This window comes from Epinephelus lanceolatus, chromosome 19 (genome assembly GCF_041903045.1).
Source record: "Epinephelus lanceolatus isolate andai-2023 chromosome 19, ASM4190304v1, whole genome shotgun sequence".
Classification (NCBI taxonomy): domain Eukaryota; kingdom Metazoa; phylum Chordata; class Actinopteri; order Perciformes; family Serranidae; genus Epinephelus; species Epinephelus lanceolatus.
The window spans coordinates 243209-264918 of NC_135752.1; the positions used below are offsets into that span (position 1 = coordinate 243209).

Consider the following 21710-nt stretch of genomic DNA (forward strand, 5'->3'; position numbering starts at 1 on the left):
ATATATATATATATATATTGTATTTAAGAGGTAGAGAACAAGTAATGGAAACTGTCAAATAAACATTCAAATGAAAAAGGGATTTAGTGTACTTAGTAAGCAGTATTTAAGTATATCAATCAATCAGTCAATCAATTTTATTTATAAAGCCCAATATCACAAATCACAATTTGCCTCACAGGGCTTTACAGCATACGACATCCCTCTGTCCTTAAGACCCTCACAGCTGATCAGGAAAAACTCCCCAAAAAACCCTTTAACAGGGAAAAAAAACAGTAGAAACCTCAGGAAGAGCAACTGAGGAGGGATCCCTCTTCCAGGACGGACAGACGTGCAATAGATGTCGTACAGAACAGATCAACATGATAAATTAACAGTAATCCGTATGACACAATGAGACAGAAAGAGACAGAGACAGAGACAGAGAGAGATGCAGGACAGACGGTAATAACAGTAGCTTACAACAATATTAATTGAAGTAATATTAATTTTTTTTTTTTTTTTTTTAATTTATTTTTGTGGGCTTTTTGCCTTTAATAACAGGACAGAGAGTGAAATGGGGAGACAGAGAGAGAGTGGGGACTGACATGCAGCAAAGGGCCGCAAGTCGGATTTGAACCTATGGCCGCTGCAGCGAAGCAATGCCTCTGTACATGGGGCGCTGGTACTATCCACTATGCTACCGACGCCCCATAATATTATAATAATTATGGCTATTGTGGTACAATATGTTGGAAGTATATGATAGTATACATATGTGACAATAATCGTGTGTATAATAACAGTAGAAGTATGACTGTTCAAGTCCCCATCCGGACCAAACTATGGAGCGTGGACTGGTAGCTGGAGAGGTGCCAGTTCACCTCCTGGGCACTGCTGAGCAAGGCACCGAATCCCCCAACCGCTCGGAGGGCCTGTCATGGGCAGCCCACTCTGACATCTCTCCACTTAGTGCATGTATAGGTCCAGTTTGTGCGTGTGTGTTTGGACCTGTGTGTAATTGACAGAGTGAAAAATTGAATTTCCCCTCTGGGATTAATAAAGTATATAAAAATTAACAGCAGCAGGAGGCATCTGGCAGGACCATGGCAGCAGCACAACCACACACGTCACACTATCCAGGCACTGCTGCGATATAAGTTAACCTGCAAGACAGTGGAGCACAAAGGCTTCGGAGAAGAAGCCGAGTCAGTGACATGCAGTACAGCTGAGTTAGCGAGATGCAGTAACAGGACATGAGTGTTAGTAAAGGAGAGAGAGAGAGAAGGAGAGAAGGCACTCGGTGTATTATAGGAGGTCCCCCAGGCAGACTAGGCCTCTGTCAGCCTAACTAAGGGCTGGTACAAGGCAAGCCTGAGCCAGCCCTAACTATAAGCTTTATCAAAGAGGAAAGTCTTAAGTCTAGTCTTAAATGTGGAGACGGTGTCTGCCTCCCGGACCGTAACAGGAAGATGATTCCACAGGAGAGGAGCCTGATAGCTGAAGGCTCTGGCTCCTGATCTACCTTTGGAGACTTTAGGGACCACAAGTAACCCTGCGTTCTCAGAACGCAGTGTTCTGGTGGGATAATATGGCACTATGAGCTCTCTAAGATATGATGGAGCTTGACCATTTAGAGCTTTATAAGTTAACAGTAGGATTTTAAATTCAATTCTGGATTTTACAGGGAGCCAGTGCAGAGAAGCTAAAACAGGAGAAATATGAAATTGTTTCTTAGTTCCTGTTAGTACACGTGCCACTGCACTCTGAATTAGCTGGAGAGTTTTTAAAGACTTATTAGAGCTACCTGGTAATAGGGACTTACAGTAATCCATCTTAGAGGTAACAAAAGTGTGGACCAATTTTTCTTCATCTTTTCGGGTCAGGATAGGCCTAATTTTTGCAATATTACGCAGATGAAAACATGCAGTCCGTGAGGTTTGTTTTAAATGAGAATTAAAAGACAAATCTTGATCAAATGTTACTCCGAGGTTTCTTACGGTAGTGCTAGAGGCCAGAGCAATGCCATCTAGAGAAACTATGTCATCAGATAAAGAGTCTCTGAGTTGTTTGGGGCCAAGAACAATCATTTCAGTTTTGTCTGAATTTAACATCAGGAAATTTGTGCTCATTCAGGTTTTTATGTCTTTCAGACATTTTTTTTAAGTTAATTGATCAGTTTCTTCTGGCTTTATCGATAAATACAATTGTGTATCATCTGCATGACAATGGAAATTTACAGAGTGATTTCTAATGATGTTACCTAAAGGAAGCATATATAGAGTGAAAAGGATTGGTCCAAGCACAGAACCTTGTGGAACTCCAAAACAAACTTTAGTACATAAGGATGATTCATTATGAACGTCAACAAACTGAAAACAGTCAGATAAATAAGATTTAAACCAGCTTAGTGCAGAACCTTTTAGGCCAATTAAATATTCCAGTCTCTGTAGCAGAATTTGATGGTCAATTGTGTCAAATGCCGCACTAAGATCTAATAAAACAAGTATGGAGTCGTTTCTCTGAAGCAATCAGAAGATCATTTATGATTTTAACTAGTGCTGTCTCAGTGCTATGATGCACTCTAAATCCTGACTGAAATTCCTCAAATAAATTATTATCATGGAGAAAATCACGCAGCTGGTCTGCGACTACTTTCTCAACGATCTTTGAAAGAAAAGCAAGATTAGATATTGGTCTATAGTTGGCTAACACCTCAGGATCCAGGGTAGGCTTTTTTAGAAGAGGTTTATTTACAGCTGCCTTAAAGGATTGTGGTACATAGCCTGTCAACAAAGATATATTGATCATGTCTAATAAGTGAGTGTTAACTAAAGGTAAGACTTCCTTAAGTAGCCTAGGCCCCTCTTATACGTTTTGAGTCTTTGTTCCCAGACTAAACAAGATTCTTCCAGTTTGGTTAATCGCCAGTTCCTTTCAAATTTTCGCGATATTTGTTTTCATTTTCGGGTTTGAGAGTTGTACTAAGGAGCGAACTTTCTTTGCTTTGTTAACTTCTTTTTAAGAGGAGCTACAGAGTCGAGTGTTTGCAGCGAGCCTGCAGCGCTGTTGACAATATGATCAATTCGGGAGAGTTTAAAGTCGGTACGGGAAACCTCTGTTACAGAAGGACATGGTATTACATTTAACATAGATGGAAACTATCTGATGAACATCTAGTATAGTAACTGTTGCTAAGTGGCGTGTAATCAAGTAAAAAGAAATCAAAAGTTATTAAATAATGGTCTGATAGAGAGGGATTCTGTGGTAAGACTTATCAATTTCAATTCCATACGTCAGAACTAGATTGAGGGTATGGTTAAAACAGTGAGTGGGTTTTCACTAGGGGTGGGAATCTTTGGGCACCTCACGATTCGATTACGATTACGATTCAGGGGCTACTATTCGATTATAAAACGATTATTGATGCATTTTTAATTTATGTATATTGATGCACTTTTTCACAACACACATTTCTTTTTGTCTCACTGAATAAGCATTCAACACTTGCAATTTTTAAAAACAGTGCATTTGTAATAAGAAAGAGTTGAATTCATTTCCATTATATTTTATTAAACATATAAATGGAAATGTTTGCAAACTGGAAAGTTACAACTTCGTTGTACGGAACCAAAGGTAACAACAGGTATCTTAAATCACAAGATAAAATGCGCAGTTAGAGTAACAAATGATTCGGTGGCGACAGACATCCACGCATCACATGTAACTGCGTTCCTACCTGCCTGCCTTCAACAGTGAGGCCATGACTTCTGTTTTGGTTTGATGGTAGAGTGTCGGTGAAATAGCGTCGGGATGGGATGGCGTATCTGGGCTCCAGTGTATGCAGCAGTGCTCGAAATCCCTGATATTCCACGACAGAATAAGGACGCAAATCCTTGGCAATAAATGCCGCGATGGCCTTCGTAATTCGCTTCGCCTTTTCCGATGAGGGTGGCAGCTTTCTAATTGTTTCCTCGATTGTTCTCTGGTCGGTAGCGCCACTAGTAGCCGCAGCAACAACAGCCTGCCGTCTCCCTGACTCCTCCGTCAGGCTGGAATCGAGTTACATGGCTTCTCATGTTTGTTGTGTTGCCAAAGTATTTTATTTTAGCATGACACAGCTTACATATAACGTGACTCTTGTCCAGTTCGCTTCCGCCGTCAACGTTGTAGAAGCCGAAGTATTTCCACACATCTGCTTTTAAATTAGAAGAAGCTGTTCAGCTCTCACGGCGAGGTGGGTAGCGGTCAGCCATGTTTGTTTTCCTCTGTGCGCGTGTCGGCGTGTCTGCTCCAGGTGCGCATCTCAAAGTGTCCCGGAGATGACACGTACCGCGCTTCTTAGTTCCGCATTATTTAGAACCTTCTGTATTACTCTAATTAACAGATTTAAATAATCGAAATTTGGACGTTTGTGAATCGATTCAGATTCGTCCATGTCCGAATCGCGATGCATCTAAGAATCGGAAATTTCCCCCACCCCTAGTTTTCACCCTGAATGAAGCCAATGGAGTCTAATAATGAGATAAACGCGGTAGCCAGGGAGTCATTATCAACGTCGACATGAATGTCAAAATCACCTACAATAATATCTTAATCTGATTTAAGAACTAAACTGGATAAAAACTCTGAGAATTCAAATACAAGTTCAGAATATGGACCAGGAGCACGGTACACTATAACAAATAAAAGTGGCTGCGAGGTTTTCCAGGTCAGATGTATAAGACTAAGAACAAAGCTTTCAAAGGAATTATAATCTAGTTTAGGTTTAGGGCTGATTAACAGACTAGAGTTAAAAATGGCTGCAACTCCCCCTCCTCGGCCGCTGCCTCGAGGAATGTGGGTATTATTATGACTTGGAGGAGTGGATTCATTTAGACTAACATATTCATCTGGACACAGCCAGGTTTCTGTGAGACTGAGTAAATCAAAATGATTATCTGATATTGATTTGTTTACTAACACTGCTTTAGACGATAGAGACCTGATATTTAACAGTCCACATTTAATTCTCCTGATTTGTCTTTCTGTCACAGAAGAGGTTTTAATTTTTATGAGGTTGTTATGCACAACTCCTCTTTGTTTAATTTTAGGTTTAGATAATTTAGGTGGTCGGGGGACAGACACCATTTGTATTAAACTATGGGTGGGTAACTGCACTAGAAGCTCAGAGAAGCGTGTAAGACTGCGTCTCTGATTCCTGGTCTCAGCTCTTGGTTGTCAGGGTTTTGAATTACTAATAAACATGGCCAGGTTTCTAGATATGAGAGCAGCTCCATCCAAAGTGGGATGAATGCCGTCTCTCCTAATCAGACCAGGTTTTCCCCAGAAAGTTTGCCAATGATGAACGAAACCCACATCGTTTGCTGGACACCACCTGGACAGCCAGCGATTTAAATGATGACATGCGGCTGAACATCTCATCAGTGGTCTGATTTGGGAGGGGTCCAGAGAAAACTGCAGAGTCCCACATAGTTTTAGCAAATTTACACACGAAGGCAACATTAATTTTTGTGACCTTCGATTGGCGTAACCGGGTGTCATTGCCGCCGATCTTATTAAATCTGTGTTTAGCCTTAGCCAGCAGTTTTAAATTTGACTCAGTGTCGCCTGCTCTGGCCCCAGGGATACATTTGACTAAGGCCGCTGGTGTTGCTAACTTCACGTTTCTCAAAATAGAGCTGCAATGATCAGAGTTTTCTTCTCAGTGGGTGTGTCGCTGAGTGGGGAAAAATGGTTGGAAACATGAACAGGCTGGTGGGCTTCAGCTTGGTACTATGCTTCTCCCGGACAGTTACCCAGCCTCCTGACTGTACGGGGGTTACCGGGGGACCGCTAGCAGAGGCTATGCTGTGTGGCTTTGTGCCGGCTACAGGGCGCTGGCTAACTACCGCAGCTACAGAGTGATTTTCCATGGTGCAGAGCCGCGCTTCCAATTCACTAAGCCTCGCCTCCAACGCAGCAAATAAACTACACTTGTTACAATTACCACTGTCGCTGAAGGAAGCAGAGGCATAACTGAACATCTGACACACCGAGCAAGAAAGAGCAGGAGAAGGAGAAGTCATCGCTAAGTGTTAAGCTAATGTAGCTAACAAGGCTAATAATGTGCAAACAACAGCTAAGATTAGCAAGAAAGTCGTTACAAAGAGGAGAGCTATAAGTGCTTAAACAGAACTAGTGTGGGTTAAGACGTGAAGTAGATGTTAAGCAACTGAAGTGAGGAAAAACAGAAAACAAGCTGGTAGGAGTTTGCTAGAGCAGCACAGAGACGCTATCACAGAAACACCGGAAATGACACAACACGCTTACCGCAGTATGTCTGAACATAAATATGACCTCGGTGAAGTGCTGCCATATGGGGTTGGTTTTCTCAGCCATCAGGGGATTGCTTAAAAAAGAAGAAACAAAAACACAAATTCAGAATATTTTGATCTAGTGCCTTTGTGTAAACTCATTACCCCCGTATTCTGTTAACATTATATGGGTGCATCACGGTAACAATAGTGTAAAAGGCTTTCATCAACATCTCAAAACAGTCCTGATGATAAATTGTTTGCTGGTAGATACTATTATAAGTCAAACAGACATAATCTGGTTATCACAAGAAAATGTCAGGGCTCAACAATAACGATTGCCCGATTGCCCGATTGCCCGATTGCCCAATTGCCCGGGGCAAGTAAAACTCAAGGTCGGGCATGTAAACTAACAACTCACTTAGTTGCTAAAAATAGTAAAAGTTAATAATTAATTGATAAAATAAATGTATTTTAAAACGTGCTCCTTCAGCTCTGATGCAGCGGTCTCTCTGCCTGAAGTCACAGGCACACGCTGTGTAACAATGTCCTGCCCACAGCCCCCATTGATATTATTTTGCGTGACGGACGCTTCATGTAATAACATAACAATATACTATTTATGGTGTTATGCCGTCGTGTCATTTCTGTCTCTACATGGTCAGGCGTTAACAATTCTCCTCTGCTCTCTGTATCGCGCACGGCGGAGTTCCGCCACACAAACAGGTGAGCACACTAGAGTGGCCCGGGCCGCATTTTCCTGACCAAACCTGACCCCGAGCCCGGTGCAGTTTGTCAGTTGACAAAGTTATTGAAATGGACAGTGTGTAAACCCCATATGTAAGCTAGACAGACATTTCACCTGCTCATTACTGTGCACACATGTACTGTATGTACTTAGTCCTAAAGAGCCCTTCTGGTGCCAGTAGATACACAGAAACATCCCAGCAGGTTGTGCTTTGCAAGCATACAAAAAAGTCTCACGCATGTGAAAATTATTTTTCATGCGTGTGCTTCACCTCCGCTGCTACAACTCCATCCTAGGGGAAACACTGCTGTGTGCGTTTTGTGCAACAGGTGGATGTGGTAGTCTACTGGTAGAGTAGAGAGAGAGCTAAGTAGCGTTGAAGTAGAGTAGAGCAGGGCAGAGAGATGGAAGCAAAATATATTAAACCCAGTGTTAATACAGCAGAACTGGAGAGAGGGGTGAAAAATAAATAGAGGTGGGCATGGCTCAAGTAGGGCGCAAAATTATAGACGGAGAATGATTGACAAATTTTTCACTTTAAGCCCTGACACTGTCATTTTTGTGTAGGAATTAAGCTACAATACATGACATATGTTGTTTTAATTAATAAATGTGTGTGAATAAAGATTACATAACATAAAAATAACTGCAGTCTTTGTTAATTGATAGCCGCTTAAATTAAACAATTTTTATAGGGCAGGTAAAAACTGACTTCAGGCAAGTAGATCTCTGACCAACTTGCCCAACCGGGCAAGTGAAAAAAAACCTTAGCGTTGAACCCTGAATGTAAAATAGGCTGTTAGGTTAATTAGGCTCATTGTCAACTCATCTTTAATGCTTTTAATGTTCATGTTCATGTAGCCATTGTAAAAAAGAAAACGATCAACCATAAAAAATAGTCATTGAAATGCAGTCCTTAATTTTTAAAAGAAGAGTGTCATAGTTTCCCTTTTTTCTACATAAAATAACCTTGTTGTAGGCCCATTATGTAGCCTTCTATGCAAAGACAACAGATTAGCAAAGGAAACGTTGTCAAAAAAGCTGTGAGATGTACCCCGTATGTGTGCCTAACATCAGCAGTTTGAATGAGAAAATAACTACGTCGATGTCAGTGCACCTTAAGCAGCACATTTTGACAACTTGCTTCAGTTTCTGCTTTAAAAAGCAAGCGACTTGTTGCATCTATTTTCGGTGCATTATCAACGTTAACTCAAATAAACTTTAACCATGCATAGACTATTCTCCTGTCATACTTCAAACAGCTCTCTGACGGAGCAGCAGTCACACAGTTGCAGCAGCCCGGCCCCTCACGGCTGCTGCTCAGACCACCATGCTTATATCTCTGCTTGGTTGAATAGACTAGACTGAAACTCTCAAAACACCACCAAATTGATAATGTTGGCATTATATGACTACAATTTAATCCCACAAGTGGTGTCCGAAGTCACTGCCCATGCATATTGACAAACTCAATGAGGCTAGCTCTCTAGCCTAGCTCTAGAATTAACTTAGCCTGTGTAGAATCTAGTTCGCTAGCTAGCAATACAGTTGCAAGCATATGTAAAGACCGATCATTCGGCATTCGCATTTTTCACCCTCAAAGTTCAAGGCAACAATACAGCTGAGTAACCAATTAAAAATACAATTCTTTGAAGGATCAAAACTTAAGCCTTACCGTTCTCTCCCAGGAGCTGTGTTGTTTCGTTGGTCACTGTCAATATTCCAGCTGTAACAATGTGTCGGTCGCGAACGAAACGGCTCTTTGAAGTGAATGCTGGGAGCCAGCTCCTCATTGGGAGCCACTTTGTTTTTGTCTTTTTTGTTTTTTTTTCTGTCCAAGCCATTGCTCAATATATATGGTGTCGTCTGTGTGTCTGCACTGAGCAGAAGGGGGAGGGGCAGGGGTTACAGACACAAAGCACGGTGAGCACACAAACAGGAGGGATGGAGACGAGAGAGAGGAAGAGAGTAGGCTGGTACCCTAGGCACAGAGCGGGGAAGGGGAAAGCATGCGTTGCACGTGTTCTCCAGCAACACTGGGCTGCCTGCGGATATGCCTGTCTGTAAATCAGGCCCCGAAAAGAAAAAAAAATCGTCCGAATGCTCCTGGGTAAAGGCTGATGCCAGTACCTTTTTAAAAACCCAAATATCGGCCTGATATATTGGCCGGACGATATATTGGTTGATATCTAGAAATCATGACATTTTATATCCAAAAAGTCAATGGTCAACTTCATTTTGATACCATAATGCCTTGCAAAAAGACATTTTCTGGCCATTACTCAGTGCCATAACTCAACAGGGACAGAAGGGGAGACATTTGGTCAGATACTGAATTGGTGACTCTAATCTTGAAACTGTGCTGATTGTATAGATCTTCTGTGTGTGAAGCATCCATGTTTTCACTGACATGGATGGAGACTGTCAGAGAAACTTGACTTGTAGGCAGAGTCATACAACCACAGCCTGTAATTCTAGTTTTAGTGATTGTAAAAGATCAGTGCATGGTAAGTCTGTTGACCTACAGGAGCATCTTTGTGTTGAACAATATCCTTTGCAGGGGCATCTCACCATTTCAATGATGGCCTGAGAAGCTGGTAGTACATCAGTGGTAGTAGTCTCAACTGAACCTTATCATTCATGTTCACATTTTGCAGAGGATTCAATGTTATTCGCTGCAGGACACTGGTCTGGCCCCAAACTTGAGCTTGCACATGTAGCTCCCCTATCAATATGCTGTTTCAGGGCATCCTCTGTAGGTGGTAGCTTGTTACTCTCTGCCTTATACTGGTCAAAATGTGCCATCTCAGCTCTGGAATGTTTTTTACAGTGATTCCTTCTGAGTAATAGAAAGCACACACAAACCGAGTCAAGCGTTTCTGTTTTTCCTCCGTTACACTAAAATTATCTGAAAGCATCCTCAGAATTTCAACGTTGTCATCCTCAGCTTCGAGGAAGATCTTGAAACATGTTGTGTCATGCCTAGTTAACACTACATGATTTAAGCCTTGATTTGCCACTTTTTGGAGCTCCCGAACAGAGGCCCTAGATAAGACTCAAATTAGTGTTGGCTCCACTTTTGCAAAATTGGTACTCAAACACTAGCTGTTCAAAGATGTGAGAAATCGCTAATGCAATGCAGACACACCCCAGATATCTGTGGAGACCCTGCTCTCCCCCGCAGCCCACACTACACCACACAAAGGAACTTAATGGGGATAATTGTGATCAGAAGCTTACTCTTTTGGCGATCTATGGTGGGCTCAGGACAATCTTTTCGAGAAAGTTTTCAATCCAGCCGTTAAGTGCAGAGGTTTTTTTTTTTTCTCTCCCAAGAACCTCATAGCCTAGGCTACAGTAAATCAACCGTGATAACTCCGCCATACTAATTAAATATTACATTTTGTGATTAAAAACGTGTAAATTATGATACCGGACCTCCATTGTGAGGCTTGACCTTTTTTATAGACGAATTCTGCGAGCCACTTGTGTATGCCGCCATCTTGCGGCGGCGCCATTGCTGCGGTGACATGTGTCAGTCATCAATTCATTATGATGTCATTGTGAACTGACTCCCTACAGTGACAGCATCATGAATAGCTGGATTGATGATGTTAGACAGTGGCCTCTGGTAACTGATGAAGGTATCTTAAATGAGTACCGATATTATTATAGAAATGAATCATTTGTTTGAGCGATAAGCAGGAAAGATTAGAGTAATAGGGAGATAACAGACTGTATCATTAAACACTATGTAATATAATGTTAGCATACATTACGTGTGCTGATGTTAGCAAGCTAGCAGCGTGACATTTAATCATTATGGACAGGCTACGTGACCATCACATCATATTGAAGGCGATCAATATTGATCGCCTTCAGTATGATGTGATGGTCGTCTAAAAGCCGGTGTAAAATTTGCCCGACCCATCTGGAGCTCAGGTAATTTTGACCCTCAATCAGAGACCTGTAATTGCCGTTTTTCTGGTCATCAGAGGCCAGGCGATCAATAAAATATTCTTGAATACCTAAAACAAAACACAAACACGTGTTGTTGTTTTTAGTCACGTAGCCTGTCCATAATGATTAAATGTCACGCTGCTAGCTTGCTAACGTCAGCACACGTAACGTATGCTAACGTTATATTACACAGTGTTTAATGATACAGTCTATTATCTCCCTATTACTCTAATCTTTCCTGCTTAATGCTCAAACAAATGATTAATTTCTATATTAATATCGGTACTCATTTAAGATACCTTCATCAGTTACCAGAGGCCACTGTCTAACATCATCAATCCAGCTATTCATGATGCTGTCACTGTAGAGAGTCAGTTCACAATGACAGCATAATGAATTGACGACTGACACATGTCACCGCAGCAATGGCGCTGCCGCACGATGGCGGCATACACAAATCGCTCGCCATATTCGTCTATAAACAGTCTATGGGCTTGACGTAAACAATGACGACTTCTGGTCAGTCTCTCGACCAGTCAGATGCTACTATTTCTTCTTCTTTTGTTTTTTGACAGTAGCATCCAATCAGGAGCAGCCAAAGATCAACTTGAGGCAAGATAGTTTTCTGCCAGAATTGAAAAGAAAGAAATAGCCTAATAGATGAAAGCTGAAGTGTTTGGGGCTACATTATCTGCTCAGATTCAACCAAATGCTTCAAAACTCATTGGACGATGCTTCACAGTGCAGTTGGACATTGACCTGAAGCATATTGCAAAAGCAACCAAAGACATTTTTAAGGCAAAGAAGTGGAATGTTCTGCAATGGTCAAGTCATATCATCTGACCTGAATCCAACTGAGCATGCGTTTCTCTTGCTGAAGCCAAAACTGAGGGCAAAACACCCAAAACACAAGCAGGAAGTGCAGACGGCTGCAGTAAAGGGCTGTCAGAGCATCACCAGGGAAGAAACCCAGCATCTGATGATGCCTATGTGTCCAACACTTCAGGCAGTCATTGACTGTAAAGGATTTGCAACCAAGTATTAAAACTGACTGTTTAATTGATGATTATGTTAGTTTGTCCAAATACTTATGAGCCCTTAAAGTCGGGGGACTGTGTGAAGAAATGGTTGTCATTCCTACACGGTTCATACTACATTTTTGAAAAAAGCCTTAAATGAAAGCTGAGAGTCTGCACTTTAAGCAGGTATTCATTGTTTCATTTAAAACCCATTGTGGTGGTGTACAGAGCCAAAATGACGACAACTGTATCATTGTCCAAATAATTATGGACCTGATTGTATGCTGCCATCGAGGTAAAAGTGCTTTCTGGTTCCGGGGCAAATAGTGTGCCAAAGGTCTAGGGCCCACTAGTTTGCTCCGAGCAGCGCAGGTATACAAAGAATCTGCCAACCATATAGTCATGGCATCCACATTCTGGTCGAAGCTGATGTTGGGTACTTCCAGTGAATTTACATTGAGAGCAAACTGATCTGTATTGATATTCATGAAAGGCACTGGGGCTGTCAGACTGAGTCACAATAGAATGCATACATAAATCTTGAGCACACTGTAACAATATCTTTGCATTAATAATTTCTTCAGGGAACACAAGTTCTATAGACATGGGGCGTGATCAGAGGGCATATCAGTGTTTTGGTTCACTTTAAAGCTGTTAACACAGTTAATTTAGCGAGCAGAGATTAAACAGTAATCCATTTCTGAAATTCATTTTTCGCTCTTGCGTTAGGTTTGGGAACCAGGGAAGGAGTAAGATGCTGTGTGCAAGTTGTTCACAACCAATTGATCATTATCTTTGCAAACTTGAATACTACTCCTTCCATTGCTATTTACTGTGTCATCAAGAGGCTTGTAGTACATATTATTACTATCTTCAAGCAGCTCTTTCACCTTGTTTCCACACTGAGTGTTCATGTCACTAACCACGGCATAGTCCATGGTGTTGTCCTGAGTTCTAGTCTGGATTTCTGAAAAGCTTACATTACAGAAAAAAGGTAAATCAGTGGTATATACTGTAGGCTCCACCAAACACAACACTGGGAACACTCTGCAGTTGAAACCAAATTTGCCCTTGAGCTGACATAACTGTTACAGTATACATATCATGTTTGAACAGTGCAACAGCACCTCCTCTCTGACTATTTTGGTTTTTGGCTACCATAGGTATAAATCCAGGGGTGTGGGTCACATGAGCTCTTTTAATTTATGTCATGGTCCCGTAGCCACCATATCACATTTACGTTTTCCAGCTTATTACTCAACCCATTGACATTCCAGAACCTGAGTCTTGTATGTTTGGACCCAATTGCTGAAAAGATGACACAAACTTACAGACCACCTTCCCATCTCTAGTTACAGTGCGTTTTGGGTAGTCCACTCTGATTGTACGCTGAACATTAGCAGGAGCTGCCCTCTCAGCTTTCACAAAATCTCGCCTCCATGTAGTGTAGATCTTTCATCACCTAAACTTTTCTGCGGTCTTCCTTAGAGTCTTTAAACTTCCTGGCATTATCCAACACAGTCCTTGCCTCTATTATGGTATTAGTAATCACCAACAAAGGCTGAGGTGGTGAATTTTCATCCCTTGGTTTCCCAAGCCTCATAATTTTTGCAGGAACAACACCAGGGCACCGTATCTCCATTAATATGTCTTCAACATCAGCTGCATACTTTTCCCAGCATTTCTCTCCTTTTTTCTTCGCCACCCCTATGAAGATAAGATTTCTCTCTCTGTCTTTGTTTTCCAGATTTTCAAGTGCATGTAGCTGGTGGGCTACAGCTGTCTTCACCATGCTATACTACTCTGTCACAGTTGCCGTTTGGGGTCTTATACTTTTACTTTCTGCACTTGCTTCAGAAAGTTGTTGCTTGAAGATCTCATTTTGAGCCCTGAGATTTTGAACGTCCTTGTCAAGAAATTCTTGTCTGGATTTAAGCTCTTGTATATCCTGTAAGGCCTGCTTCAACATTGTGTCACATTCCTCTTCTCTGTCTTGGTGGACATTCAGCAAATCCAAAGCCTTTCCCAACTCAGACCTTAGTCTGTCTTTTGTCCTTACATGGGGAACATCAGCACTTGTCAGACCTTCTCTTGTTGACATGTCAGTTGTTCAACTAAAAAAACAGAGTGCTTATCTTCACTTGGTAGCACACTTTATTGCAGATATTTGTTGGATTGGAGAGCTGAATTCATAAATTTCATCACGGTCCTGTTTCAAGATTATATTATCACCCAGCCCTAGTTCCAGCGTGAACACTGCCAGGACACCAATCAGTCTAAAGCATCATACCATAAAAAACCAAGCCTAAGCATTTCAAGATGGAAAAAATATTAGAATGTCAACTCAAGAGGTGTGGTTCACAGTGACATGTAATATTCTTCTGCTCTTTCATCAGATAATAGTTATGACAAGAACAAGGCAAGCGGGCGCTTAAACAATGGCATACCCATGGTGCCTCGGAGGAGGAATCCGTCAGAACTGGACAGTTTTCGATGCTCTCTGCCTGTGCATGAACGCCAGGAGGAGATCATCCAGCTCATCAGAGAAAACAGGGTGGTGCTGGTAGAGGGAGAGACCGGTTCTGGAAAAACTACACAGGTGGGTTTGTCTGATAGAGAGATGGTCCAACACTGAAATATTATATAATAATTATATATAATAATATCTACAAAACTCACTGAGATAGAATCTTGTACAAATATTTATGGTCCCCAGGGCCCAGTATTTCAAAGTGATCTGATAGGATTATCCTGGCCAGATTGGATTAAATCCTGATCTGATCTGAAAACTGGGTATTTCAACACAGATCAACAGAATCCTGATCCCTTTAATCCAGATAAAGGCTGCATTTGGGTATTTCAAAAGTTAAGGCAGAGATCTGGATCAATTTCATAACAAATTTCAGGTGGATCCCATCTCAGAGGTGGATTTGACAAAGCCTCAGCTCCACTTCTCCTAGATATTGTTACTCAAGATGTTCATTACACTTAAAGGGCCAGTGTGTAATATTTGGCATGGTTTATTGTCAATCTGAATCTGAATCTGAATATTCTACCCATTAATATGTTTATACAACTGTATAATGGCTATAAAATAAAATTTGTTTGGTTTTTGTAGCCTTATAATTATGCTTTTTTATAAATATATATATATATATATATATATATATATAGCAAGGGCCTTGCTTTAGAGAGGTCACCATCTTGCGCCGCCATGTATGTATGGCAGACCGAGCGGACAATCCAGCCAGCCAGAGAACGCGTTTCACGTGTATAAATGAACCAACGAAGACAGCGGAAGGAAGGAAGAAGGAGGAGGAAACAGCAGAGAGTGTTAGTAGTTTGTCGATAGAGAGTAGTGAAAAGTTTTTTTAGTTATAAAGTTTGCGAATGGACCACACTTACCACGCAACAGGAGAGAATAAACCCGAACCGTCATCTGCGAGGAAAAGAAGACGCAACTTCACTCCTTGTGATGCACTCTCGGCGGCGCTTTTCCTCCTGATGATATATCTCCCCAACGATGGTAGCAGTAGCACCGAATCCCATTCTGTGCATTCAGCCTCTCTTCTCACCCGCTCAGCATCAAACATATGGAGTTCCTCATCTGTGTGCTCCGGCTCAAACAGGTATGGCTCTGGGTCTGTGTCCGCTACAAGAAACTCTTCAAAATCGCATTCAAAGTCGTCCATTGCAGCTACTATAGTCCGGAGATATTGCTAGGCCAAATAAACAGCTGAGCTCTGTTTACAGGCTACGCTGTCAGTCAGTGTGCGGGCTGGAGATTGGCGGAGCAGAGAGGGGAGGGGGGTGCCCGCTAGGTATGGTAAACGAGTATGTGTGTAAAGTTATGAAGTGTGTCTGTTACGCTAGAAGAGTCAGAGTTTGGGACGGAGTCTTTTACCCCCTGGAGTGTTACCGGAGTTTTTGGAGTGCTCAAATAAACTGGCCTTTTTCCCGAACGCTCCTCTGGTCTCCTGCTCGTGAGGGATTCATTACAATATCATAACATGTCTTAGATTTCTAAATAAATATTCACCTCGTCGCTAGATAGACCTACTCCTGGAAAAGTCGTGCGCAAGGCTTTTTGTCCCTACGAGGCCACCATCATTTTCCCGACGGGAGGGGTGAGCGAGTGAGCCCTGCAATCTAGAATTTGACCACTGATGTCACTGTTTTCAACCCATTTTACACACTGGCCCTTTAATCTAAATTAGTGTTTTAGTTGCAAGTAATTTCAAGCATAGAAAAATATTGTTTGGCCTAACTTGTTTGTACCAAAACATCCAACATATTTTGTGGTCAGACAAAGGCAAGGAAATGCAATGCAAAGCAAATTTATTTGTATAGCACATTCTTTTCTGTCCATAGAGTGCAAGAAACAACACAGATTAACATAATAAGCACATGGCAATTCAAACAAAGTATTAAAAAAGCAATTAGAAACAAAATGTAAATCAAAATAATGAACCGCATAATTCTTACTGGTACTGTCTATTTTTCCTATATTGCAGCAGTCTGCTCTGCACACATGTAAAAATTAAAAAAAAAAGTCTGCTGTGTTGGCAATAACATAACGTTAAACTCTGAACAGGTTGGTATTTAAAGAGTTCATGTATGACATACTTCAGATTAATTACCTTTTAAATTAAACCATAGACCACAAAATACATCAACAAAGCCAGCTATCTCGGCTCAATTAGAGATCGGTACGCCCACGTTTGAAGTAGGTGACAATTCAAATAGCTGGCTCACATGAGATGGTGGGTGGCCTTTGTATGGTCTTAAAAACGCTACACATTAGATAACGGTAAACCTACATTTTGATGTGAAATCTGTGTTACCAACTGCTCCTTTCGAGAAGTAGTCCGCCATGTTTCAGATCCGGGGGTGGAGTCGTGAGATTTGGAAATCCGTATCCAGTCAGATCGGGATCAAAGTCATCCACCCTGCCAATGTTTTGAAATACCCAGATAAAGTCAGCAGGATCACCTTGATCCCTGACTGAAAAAAGGAGGATTTCATTATCTGGAGTTTTGAAATATTGGGCCCTAGTGACGAAATACCTGCAAAACTAATGACATTCCCATCTGCCTCAGCTACTTCGTGTTTAATACTAATTAGCAAATTTTAGCAGGCTCACACACTCATAGGCTATGTTCACATTACAAACAGAAGTGGCCCAAATGTGAGTTTTTTTGCTCTTATGTGACACAGATCTGACTTTTTCAAAGTAGTGGTGACACAGAAATACAATTTCTTTCCAATGAGATCTAGACCACTTTCATATGTGCTTCTAAATCCGATAGATGTCCAATCACTGGCCATGTGACCATTAGAAAACGGTCACATTGGAATTCATGTGTGTTTTTCACCTTCATCAATGGGTTTTCCATGTTATATATCACTTCTAAGTAGGGGTGGGCTATATGGCCCTAAAATAATATTATATATATATATATATACAGTGGGTACGGAAAGTATTCAGACCCCTTTAAATTTTTCACTCTTTGTTTCATTGCAGCCATTTGCTAAAATCAAAAAAGTTCATTTTATTCCTCATGAATGTACACTCAGCACCCCATCTTGACAGAAAAAAACAGAAATGTAGAAATTTTTGCAAATTTATTAAAAAAGAAAAACTGAAATATCACATGGTCATAAGTATTCAGACCCTTTGCTGTGACACCCATATTTAACTCACATGCTGTCCATTTCTTCTGATCCTCCTTGAGATTGTTCTGCTCCTTCATTGGAGTCCAGCTGTGTTTAATTAAACTGATTGGACTTGATTAGGAAAGGCACACACCTGTCTATATAAGACCTTACAGCTCACAGTGCATGTCAGAGCAAATGAGAATCATGAGGTCGAAGGAACTGCCCAAGGAGCTCAGAGACAGAATTGTGGCAAGGCACAGATCTGGCCAAGGTTACAAAAGAATTTCTGCAGCACTCAAGGTTCCTAAGAGCACAGTGGCCTCCATAATCCTTAAATGGAAGAAGTTTGGGACGACCAGAACTCTTCCTAGACCTGGCCGTCCAGCCAAACTGAGCAATCGTGGGAGAAGAGCCTTGGTGAGAGGTAAAGAAGAACCCAAAGATCACTGTGGCTGAACTCCAGAGATGCAGTAGGGAGATGGGAGAAAGTTCCACAAAGTCAACTATCACTGCAGCCCTCCACCAGTCGGGGCTTTATGGCAGAGTGGCCCGACGGAAGCCTCTCCTCAGTGCAAGACATATGAAAGCCCGCACAGAGTTTGCCAAAAAACACATGAAGGACTCCCAGACTATAAGAAATAAGATTCTCTGGTCTGATGAGACCAAGATTGAACTTTTTGGCATTAATTCTAAGCGGTATGTGTGGAGAAAACCAGGCACTGCTCATCACCTGCCCAATACAGTCCCAACAGTGAAACATGGTGGTGGCAGCATCATGCTATGGGGGTGTTTTTCAGCTGCAGGGACAGGACGACTGGTTGCAATTGAAGGAAAGATGAATGCGGCCAAGTACAGAGATATCCTGGAAGAAAACCTCTTCCAGAGTGCTCAGGACCTCAGACTGGGCCGAAGGTCCACCTTCCAACAAGACAATGACCCTAAGCACACAGCTAAAATGACAAAGGAGTGGCTTCGGAACAACTCTGTGACCATTCTTGACTGGCCCAGCCAGAGCCCTGACCTAAACCCAATTGAGCATCTCTGGAGAGACCTGAAAATGGCTGTCCACCAACGTTCACCATCCAACCTGACAGAACTGGAGAGGATCTGCAAGGAAGAATGGCAGAGGATCCCCAAATCCAGGTGTGAAAAACTTGTTGCATCATTCCCAAGAAGACTCATGGCTATACTAGCTCAAAAGGGTGCTTCTACTCAATACTGAGCAAAGAGTCTGAATACTTATGACCATGTGATATTTCAGTTTTTCTTTTTTAATAAATTTGCAAAAATTTCTACATTTCTGTTTTTTTCTGTCAAGATGGGGTGCTGAGTGTACATTCATGAGGAATAAAATGAACTTTTTTGATTTTAGCAAATGGCTGCAATGAAACAAAGAGTGAAAAATTTAAAGGGGTCTGAATACTTTCCGTACCCACTGTATATATATATATATATATATATATATATATATACATATATACATATGTATGGGGCATTTTACCAAATGTGTGCAAAGTTAGGCTGGAAGTAATTTGAAATTTTGTATGTTTTATTTCCAAAACTTTGTCCCTACATATATTGTACCATATGTAAAGGTCACATATCTAGTAAAATGACTGTAAATTTTTACATTGTATTTTCAGACTGTTTTGGAATGTTTTTCCTCTCCCAAAATTTGTCACTACCGAAACATATAGTATTATACAAAAAAATATATATCAACCTGTTATGCTTGTTCCTTCCCAAATTTTTACTGAAGATTTTCACAATTAAATCTATAAAGTTAATATTTTTATATAATATTTTATATATATTTTTAATATTTTAACAATTTTTTTTTAAGTTTGAATTATAGAATTGTGCAAAATCTAAATGCAATCTTTCATTGTAAAATGCATAACGCTGATCAGATCGATTTCAGAGTAATAATAATGCCCTTGATAATTGATGAAACAGAACATAGATGTAACCGATTAGCATCATAATACTTTAGCTGATAACTCAATATACTTTATTTTTTACAAAACACCCAGTGTTTCGGTAGTGACTGCACTGTTTTGGTAGTGACTGTCCTGTTTTGGTAGTGACCATTATTCTGTTTTTAAGGTTGCATCATATTCCCTAGTAGAGTAGAGCAGAGAGCAGAGTGGAGAAAAGCAGAGTGGAGAACAGCATAACAGAGCAGAGTAGAGCAAAACAGAGCAGAACAGAGTAGAGTAGAGCAGAAGAGAGCAGAACAGAGTGGAGAAGAGTATAGTGGAGAATAGAGTAGAGCGGAAGTAGAGCAGAATAGAGTAGAGCGGAGCAGAGTAGAGTAGAGTGGAGAAGAGTGTAGTAGAGTAGAGCAGAGTAGAGTATAGTAGAGTAGAGCAGAGTGGAGAAGAGTATTGTAGAGCAGAGTAGAGAAGAGTATAGTAGAGCATGGCAGAGTAGAGTAGAGCAGAGCAGAATAGAGTAGACCAGAGTAAAGCAGATTATAGCGTAGAGCAGAGCATAGTAGAGTAGAGCAGAGTATAGTACAGTAGAGCAGAGCAGAATAGAGTAGATGAGAGCAGATTATAGAGTAGAGTAGAGTAGAGCAGACTAGAGCAAAGTAGAGCAGAGTAAAACAGAGCCGAGTAGAGCAGAGTAGAGTAGAGTAGAGTAGAGTAGAACAAAGTGGAGCAGAGTAGAACAGAGCAGAGTAGAGAAGTACAGAGCAGAGTAGAGTAGACCAGAGCAGAGTAGAGAAGAGTAAAGCAGAGTAGAGTAGAGTAGAAAAGAGTAAAGCAGTGTAGTGTAGAGTAGAGTAGAGTAGAGCAGAGTAGAGTAGAATAGAACAGAGTAAAGCAGTGTAGAGTAGAGTAGAGCAGAGTATAGTAGAGTACAGCAGAGCATATTAGAGCAGAGAATAATAGAGCAGAGCAGAGTGGAGAAGAGTATTGTGGAGTAGAGCAGAGCAGAGTAGAACAGAACAGAGTGGAGAAGAGTATAGTAAAGTAGAGCAGAGCAGAATAGAGTAGAACAGAGTATAGTAGAGCAGAGCAGAATAGAGTAGAGCGGAGCAGGGTGGAGAAGAGTATAGTTGGTTTTCAAAAACCCTTTATTAGACCATTGCAGGACCTACTACAGCATAAATCTAACCACTATACACAGAAAAGTGTTGTGCGATCAGAAATTTACAACCAGCTCTTCAGAGGAGTATAGTAGATTAGAGCAGAGCAGAGCAGAGCACAATAGAGTAGAGCAGAGTATAGTAGAGTAGAGCATTTCAGAATAGAGTAGAGCAGAGCAGAGTGGAGAAGAGTATAGTCGAGCAGAGTAGAGCAGAGCAGAACAAAGTGGAGCAGAGTAGAACAGAGCAGAGAAGAACAGAGCAGAGTAGAGCAGAATATATATACATATATTTAAAAGTAGAGAAGAGTAGCGTATGAAGTAGAGTAGAGAAGAGTAGATTATAGAGTAGATCAGAGTAAAGCAGAGTGTAGAGTATAGCAGAGCAGAGTATAGTAGAGTAGACCAGAATAGAGTAGACCAGAGTAGAGTAGAGCAGAGTAAAGCAGTGTATAACAGTGTAGAGTATAGCAGAGCAGAGCATAGTAGAGCAAGACTTTGGACCACAAAATTATGGGGTTTAACTACTGACCATTCCATTTTGTCACTACCGAAATGATCATGTCACTACCGAAACTTTACCATAGGTTTCGGTAGTGACTGTTTCAGTAGTAACATTTCTAGCTATTTTTCAGGATAACTAAAGAATGCTAGCAGTCACATGGCTAACAAGCACATGTCTGAAGAGTTGTTCACACAGAAAAACATAATATTTTGCATAAACCCCCCAAATTTTTACATAATTGAAGAGAATGTGTGTTCAGTAGTGACAATTTTAAAAGTTACACACTGATTTTCAGACTTTGGAAGACATTTAAATTTCACTTTTGAAAAGAATATAAAAAATGTTTTAAGTGTTATTTACATGAATTGAATTTTAGAGGTCAGGGTTGGGGACAGCTACTTCCCAATAGAAAGTACCCTATAAATGGTGATTTTGTATATATTTAGCTTATC

At 41.0% G+C, this 21710-nt stretch overlaps 1 protein-coding gene and 1 long non-coding RNA gene across 8 annotated transcripts in view; one reads left to right on the forward strand and one right to left on the reverse strand.

Annotated features, from left to right (window-relative positions):
* The window catches only part of ythdc2 (YTH domain containing 2), a 175517-nt gene that overhangs the window by 20589 nt on the left and 133218 nt on the right, over positions 1–21710 (forward strand). For all 6 annotated transcript variants that reach the window (XR_013488106.1, XR_013488107.1, XM_078161883.1 and 3 more), the window contains exon 5: positions 14399–14601. Coding sequence is in view for 4 of the 6 variants with exons in the window: in XM_078161883.1 (XP_078018009.1) it covers positions 14399–14601 (203 nt within the window). In the remaining 2 variants the exon portion in view is untranslated. The remainder of the gene's footprint in view (positions 1–14398; positions 14602–21710) is intronic.
* On the reverse strand, positions 327–9112 carry LOC144458722 (uncharacterized). Of its 2 annotated transcripts, XR_013488109.1 has the most exons (3): positions 8699–9112; positions 6292–6370; positions 327–990 (listed from the first exon to the last, which is right to left on the reverse strand). It is a non-coding gene; the product is annotated as an uncharacterized LOC144458722 (long non-coding RNA). The 2 variants fall into 2 exon arrangements; XR_013488108.1 differs by lacking the exon at positions 327–990 and having other exon boundaries at positions 5732–6370.